This window comes from Tinamus guttatus, unplaced genomic scaffold (genome assembly GCF_059628265.1).
Source record: "Tinamus guttatus ecotype Peru unplaced genomic scaffold, ASM5962826v1 Tinamus_guttatus_pri_ptg000058l, whole genome shotgun sequence".
In the NCBI taxonomy this organism is placed as follows: Eukaryota; Metazoa; Chordata; class Aves; order Tinamiformes; family Tinamidae; genus Tinamus; species Tinamus guttatus.
This window is the reverse complement of record NW_028288592.1, coordinates 6,009,145-6,016,844: the sequence shown is the minus strand read 5'-3', so window position 1 is coordinate 6,016,844 and position 7,700 is coordinate 6,009,145. Positions and strand designations below refer to the sequence as shown.

At 38.3% G+C, this 7,700-nt stretch overlaps 1 protein-coding gene across 1 annotated transcript; it reads left to right on the top strand.

Moving 5' to 3' along the window:
• The first annotated feature begins 4,634 nt into the window (after positions 1 to 4,634).
• Positions 4,635 to 5,371, top strand: LOC104574890 (uncharacterized). The gene has a single exon (XM_010222200.2). It carries the CDS (start codon positions 4,706 to 4,708, stop codon positions 5,369 to 5,371), a length of 666 nt encoding a protein of 221 aa, XP_010220502.1. The 5' UTR covers positions 4,635 to 4,705.
• Positions 5,372 to 7,700: the final 2,329 nt, after the last annotated feature.

Sequence of the window (7,700 nt, the reverse complement as noted above, 5' to 3'; positions counted from 1 at the left end):
TCTCTGCGGTACTCTGCTAATCCTTGGCAGGTAGAGCCAAGATCTGTCTTAGTCCAGGTTTCCAGTCTCCTAGAAGCAACAACATAAATTTATGTCCCACTGGGAACAGAAAATGGGGAGTTCGACTGACCTAAAAAAGAAGCCATATCAGCATAAAATTGTCATAGTAGTAAAACTACCAGATGGGCCAAATATGCTAGTTAGATTTTTAGATTCTAGTATGAGGCTTTAGATTTATCTAACAGCGGGTGGCATATGCAATAGAAGCTATGAAACGTGTATGATTCCAATTTTAGGAGTTTATTTTTTTGAAAAGTTAGGTAACATTAAAAATTATATAACATTACTTAAAACATAATACACCTACTATGCTACTTATTTCCATTGAAAAGTACAGCTAAGTGTGGTTGATGGAGATATTCTAAAGGGATAAAAAGGAAACTGGATTGTACCTGTTCTTCATCTGACTTATAGCAGAGACTTGAATACTTTTGCATTTGTGGTAAATGTCATGCCTGCTATAGTGTGTTCATTGAGAGTGGGTTTCTTTAAAATATGAAAATGATTTGATAGTTTCAATTCACTACCATGTAAAGTTCCTAGACTGAATATTTATTTTGAAAAGTAGAATCATTGCTTTCTAGTCAGAACAAACTTTATTTACTTTTATTTATTTATTTATTTTTGAGGCAGGGGGTGTTACTTGTAAACTGAAATGTTAGTTTGCTTAGGCCAGTATGTTCACAATTATGTTTACATACCTTCTCCATCTGGAGTCACAGAATCACAGAATGGTTAAGGCTGGAAGGGACCTCTAGGGATCATCTAGTCCAACCTCCCTGCTCCAGCAGGGTCACCTAGAGCACATGGCACAGGGCGGCACCCAGGCGGGTTTTGAAGATCTCCAGAGAAGGAGACTCCGCAACCTCTTTGGGCAGCCTGTTCCAGGGTCTGTCACTCTCAAAGGAAAGTTCTTCCTCGTATGGAGATGGAGTTATCTACACCTTAAATTGAGTTGATGAACTCTCACTTTTGTCACCCTAGGGCTCAATAAAGGAAAGGATTACTCATAGTTGAAAAATGAGATGCAAGCTTATATTTTTTTTTAAGTTATTGTTTACTTGATCATTTTTAGAATCTTTTTAGAATCTTTTTATATTTCTTAGGATAAACAAAAAGTATTAGGATCACAGAGCTATCATACATGAATATTTGAGCAAAACCTAATTTTATTAAAATAAAGAATAATATTTCAATATAGCCAATAATTTTATATTTTCTGATAAATTTTGCTCTCTGTTCTTGTGCCTAATACTTTGACTACAATAATCACTATTCCATTAATGAGAAAATAATGTTGAGACTATCCAGAAGAGTAAATGCCAGGGTAACTGTAGCTGCATTATTTTACTCCCATTTTGAAGTGGCTTCATACAATTCTCCAATCTCCAGGGTCAGACTATCTTTTCCCTTCCTATGCAGGATCAAGAAAAATCAGTAGCGAAGGAGCCAGGAGAAATCCTGAAGTGCAAATATTGCCTTATATTTTGTCACTTCTTATCACTTTGTCACTTCCCACAACATACAGCTTTTTTTCTAATACTGTGTCCCTAAATTATCAGAGGAAATGGTTTACATGTCAAAATGGCCAGTGTTACTTAAAACTTTACATTTACCATGAAAACACCCGCAACTGTTTATCATTTGGTACTAATTTAGGTTAAATATTTTTATATAATCACTGTGACATTTTTAAGGGAACAGAAAATTGTTTGGACTATAATGTTCAGACTTATGTTATTGTTAAGCATGGAAAAAAATAGATTAAAATTATTCCTGAGGAGTTATAGTGTGAAAAAGAGCTGGGAAAGAGGCATGAACCCAAGATACTGATCTTGATTGATATTGCAGGTTTCAGCATTACTCATCTCCTCTGCCTATTTAATTAGTGTGAGCAGGCAGGGAAATCAAATATCCTGGAGAAAAGGATTTAGAGGGCTGATCATCCTGCAAAATTTCAGTGGGAGTATGTTCAGTATATTCATCTCCTGGGAATACTGAGCATCGTATGTGGCATATTTTTGCTTCCTTCCCAATTAACATAAAGAAGGGAGCTGACAGACAGCACAAAGAGATGATGTGATGTGTGCAGAGATTTAGACAAAACTGACAAATCTCATTTTAAGCTCACTGGACTTGAAAGTCCACCGCTTTTTTTAATATCCTGAGCACATAGTGTATGATTGAAAAAAAAAAAAAAAGTATCAGTTACTGCAATCAGATAACAAATATTGTGAAATGGTTTATACTTCAGCTGTAATGCAGTATTCCTCTGGCTCAAAAGTTAATGAGGAATGGACAAGGTTCTGCTATAATCTGAGCATGGTTCTAAAGTAATTCATTCTACTATTTAAAGAAAGCAAAAATGGTTGTCACGGAATGACAAGATTTTTTTTGAGTCAGGAACAGGGAAATTGTCTGGGGGAAATAAAGATTGCAATTAGCCTGCTAACATGCTCTTTCCTTCTTTAATTCACTCTTTCCATGTACTTGTTGCTATATTTACTTTCATTTTCACTCTTCTAAATACTAATCCTAGCCTAATTTTATAATATAAAACTATGTTTTGTTGTATATGTTGAATTTATGCAATTTAGGAATAATTGTAAATTAAGTTAACCCCAAATTTATACAGAAATAGCTGGACATAAAAGTTCACCTTAAAAAGTTTATGAGAATAAGTATATAGAGAGACATGTATATCTATTATATATGTATTTCAGTCACTGATACCCATGGCCTGAGCCATTCTGCCAGGTGGACAGTGATGTTTTAGATCAACATTGCAAATGAAGGAAAATAAAAAATGGTTGAGAAGTACATAGACGTCTGGCTAAGCTAGGGACTAGCTAGGCTGGGCAGTCGTACTCTTCTAGATGCCTCAGTTTGCTTCCTGATGCACCCATAGGTGGTGATGACCATGCCCCCCATTGTCGCGTCACTGACGCCACACATTCCAAAATGACGTCACCGCGGATAACCCTTCCTCTTCGCTCTCCCAGGAGATACCAGATGGCAGGCTGATCGAAGGGCAGCACATCAGTGAGTCCCGTATGATTTCCTTCATCTGTCCTAATTTTGTTGATGGATACTCCAAAGACAAAATGTAGCTCTCTGAGGATCTGAAGAGTTGTTAATTGTACATATGTGCATATCCATTTAATGTATAAATTACATGACCTAATTCTTTATTCCTTCCTAAAGCCTGTGATATCTAACACGTCTAATATTATAGTATTGTCTTAAATATAGATACTAAGCTTTTAAAATCCTGCTTAGCCTTTACTTTTACTCTACCCCAAACACTCTCCTGTTCTATCAAAAGGGTAGGATGAGGCACAAACTAAAAAAAAAAAAATGTTAATTGTACCTTTTCTTGGTTATAAAATTGGAGTGTAAATAGAAAAAAATCACTATGTCTAACTCTGAATTTGGATATTTGAAAACATTTAGATTTATATCTTATCCATATCTATTTCTCTGAAGGAAAAAGTAAGTTTAAATTCAAGCCCATTCCTGAATCAAGATTGTTATAATAAAAACAACACTAATAACAAATTCAGTTCTAAGTAGATTGACAGTCCAGTAACTAACCTGATGATTAAAAAAAACTTATTAAAAAAAAAGAAAAAAATAAAGAATAAAGAGATAAAATAAGAAGTAAAGGTACATATCTTTATATGTATATCCAGAACACAACATGGTTTCCTTCATGAGAGAATGTCCTGGAAAAGCTTGCTATATAGGATACTCTGTCCAAATTTTCTGATTTTCACCGGAAATATACCTTCTTTTTCTTAGGAAGATTATTTCACCTAGTAATTAAATCCATCACCTAGGAGGAGTAATCAGATATTTTACAGATACAAAGAATCCATAGCAACATGTAGTGTTAAGGTTCTGATAAGGCTTGTCTAGATAAAGCAGAGACTAAGTATAGATTTTATTTGGGCATTATGAGCTGCTGAAATTTAGTGAAATTGGCAGCCACGGAAAAATATGTTTTAAAGAGCTTGTATAGAGCTTAATATTTGGAATTTGTCATGTGGACAAAAATAGAAAGACCAATTAATTTATTTTATATTTCTTACATTTGAGCAACCTCCACTGCAGCTACATGCCCAGTGCATAAAATATGGTCTAATTCTCTGTCTGTATTGATGTCCACATAAAGCAGAGAAAGGGAGAAAATAAAAATAGTGTGCATATGCAGCTGTAAAGCATTCCAATAGCTGAGTGCAGCTAAATTAGTATAGCACTTTACAGATCTTGTATTTTAAAACTGGAAAAGTTCACAACTTCGTGCATTTAGATCCTAGCTTTTAGTATATAAAAGCAACATTGTAGATCAGTTAATCATGAACAGCAGAATTTTTCAAAGTAGAATCCGTAATTTGCTCACAGAGTATGGTATGGAATCCGCTCTTTTAAATGTCATTTCATCTTTATTCTGTCAAACATGAGAATTGTTTTACCAAGATTTTTGTTTCATAGCTAGTGCTATATTTTTCATTCTGTGTTTTCTTCTGAGGAGGGGCTGATGGAGACTTCAACTCCGTTCTCAATTCAATGATACCTGAACAAAACAGGGGGCATCTGTTTTGCACCAGAGCAAACCATCCAAAGGGTGCATCCAAGTGACAAAATGATTGACTCAAAGGACGGGCACTTTTTAACCAGCAGCAGCAGTTTACCCCTGCTGCCCTCTTCTGCCACCACCTCTCAAGGGACAGAATTCAACCAAACACTCAGGAAGGAGAATCAGACCCTTCGAGAAGAGAATCAAATCCTTCGGCAAGAAAACAGAGCTTTCCGAGTGGAGAACAAAGCCTTTCACCAGGAGAATCAAATTATTCGAGGAGAGAACAAAGCTCTTTGGGAAGAGAATAAAATCCTGCAAGAGAAGCATGCAGAGTCTTCAGAAGAACCAAAGCACCTTGAAAAACAGGAAAAGGCCCTCAGGCAACAGAATAAAGCCCTCAGAGAAGAGATTAAGGCTCTCAAAGGACAAGAAATAGCATTTGCAATGGAGGAAAAAGCTCTTCAGGAAGAGATTATAGCCTTATGGGAAGAAAACAAGGCCTTCCAGGAGCAGATCAAGGCTCTCCGAAAGGATAATAAAGCCATTCAGGAAGAGGAGAAAGCTCTTCGTGAAGAAAAAAATGCCCTCAGTGAGGAGAAATTTGCACTCCAAGAGGAGAACAAGGCCCTCCAAGTGGAGAAAAAAGCCCTAGAAAGTGAGGGAAAAGCTCTCCAAGAAGAGAACAAAGTGCTCCATGAATGGAATAAGATGCTTCAAGAGGAGGAATAAAGCAAAGAAGAGAATCAGATGCCTAGGGAGACTTAACAGGAGGAGTACAGACTTCACAATCAAGGGCAGAAGTTTTCACGTAAGCCAAATATTCTAGAGAACATCAGAACACCAATAAGGACTAATGGAGAAAAACAGGTACCAAGTAGTCTGACAGGCTTAATGCCAAGACCCAAGAAGTCTGACTGTGCTGAAACAAGGGTATTGGTATCTTTGGTCCCTGAAGGCTAATAAACTACTGCTGGCAACACCTAATGCATAGCTGCAGATGTCTGCTTTGTTCAGAGTTTAAATATCATAGAAAACAAGTTTCCAAAGTGTTTCAAAATCTTAGCTGAACTGTTTTTTTCCACTAGAACACTGAACAATATTCACAGGAGGAGAATATTCATGTTATAAACTTTGAGGTCGTATATAGGTGAGGCTCTGTCAGACTCCCAAATTCTGTATGTGGTCTTCACTGGTAAAATACTGTGTTTCTGGAAACAGGTTGTATGAAACACTTTCAGAAAATGATAATGAATAAGTGAACTCTAGCATCCTTTAATGCCAAGATTTTCCTCAAAAGACTAAGTTATAACATGAATTAACACAAATTACATGAAAAAGCCCTCTTTCTGCTAAAGAAAGAACAGGAAGCAAGTCTGAGCACTCTCTCTCTTCCTGACCATCTGCACTGCTACTTTTCCCTGCTTCCATTCTATACTTCTCCAACAGACTATTTCAAGGGCAGTATGTATGCATAGTTCCAGGTTGCCCTGCTCCTTGTGCAACTGGCAGCTGTGCCAGGGTTTGGCTTCTTTCATCTCATCTGTTTCTCTTAATATCATCACCTCTTTGAAAGTGCATGTAAGCACCTAAACCGTCACCCAGACAACAGGTGTTTTCCTACATCTGACCATCCTAATTGGTGATATCATGCAGTTCATAGTCTCCAGGACTAATTAGTGCCATTTCAAACAGTTCATCACAATTTCCATGGCATGGAGGCCCAGATCAAACCATTATGTCCTTCTCCCTTTGACAGCATTCACAAAGTGTTGGTCATTACAAGATAGCACTCAGAAGCAGCAGAACAACTCCATTAACCCCATGGCTCTCTGACAACAATTTCCAATTTCTAAACATTGTTGTCAGGTTTTTACAGGGTCCTGCCATGATTCCAGTATTTCACCTCAGTTCAGTGTCAAGACATGAGTCCCTTTTAGCAAGAAAAGTGCAGCAGCAACTATATCAAACTCTCCTTTGCTTCTGGCATGCCCTTGAAAGACATGCGTGGCTTGCTCTCAGTAACTGTCACGTACATAAGACTTCTCTCAAAGGCTTTCTTCACCGTACTTCACATTTTCCAATGTATTCTGTCTTTCTTTCCTTGCACTCAAGTGCCCCCCAGACAGATGCTGAGGTACAACTGACTTCTGGGCCAGCTCCCTCACAGTGAGTATTGACATTTAAAACTGCCTCCACTGACTCTGGGGCTTTCTGTAGTGTAGTAACCTGCTGCATACTATAGAAATGAACCTTAAAGGATTTTCTGACACTATTTGAAGGAGGTGGAGGTTTTCTCTTTGACCAGTAAGGTAAGCTGGGCAAAGAAATGAAGTACAAAAAATACTGATCTGGACTATAGAAGTACAAAGACTAGAAAAGTCGTTCAGTGCTGGCTCTAAATCCCACAGAGACAAGATATCATGGGAGAGCAAGACTAAGCATAGCCGGCACATGAGACTAGTAAATGAGTATTTCTTTTGTTCTTCTGGACATACATTTTTACTGAACTCTCATAGTGGCTGCCTTAAAGGCCAACCATACTTAGGAAAGTTCTGCTCTGCAGCATGCTAAAGGACATGTAGCCTGAAAATACTGATGCAACTCAGTAGACATATTTGCCTAGATGTAAAAAGGAGAAACATGAAGAATTTTTTTCTTGTACCGCCACTTTCCCACTGATGACCCTAATACAGACAGTGTGTAATGGCTTATTTCTGCTGCTCCTTGCTCTTCCTTGTTCCCCTATGCTCTATCGTGGGTCACCTGAGGGCCATGCTTAGTTCCTTTGGGGTGACATTGCCCCAGTGTGTGTTCCACAGCCACAGTCCTCTCAGGGGTGAACCCCCTTGGGCATGGAGCCAGAGACATGTCCCCAGCAATGTCCCCTGCCATATGTACTCTCCTGCTTCTCTTCCTCCATTTTCTCCCCGCTTCTTCTCATGCTTCTGGCAGCTACCACCGTTCCCTCAGCAGCATGACAGGGGGTAGAGCTGCCTGCCTGGCTCCATGGCTCCACCATGGCAGCTATGGGGTGTCCCCAGCCACCTTCAAGTGTCTG

Bases quoted from the DNA above. Each gene is read 5' to 3' on its own strand.
- LOC104574890 (XM_010222200.2), top strand. From the start codon at position 4,706: ATGATTGACTCAAAGGACGGGCACTTTTTAACCAGCAGCAGCAGTTTA.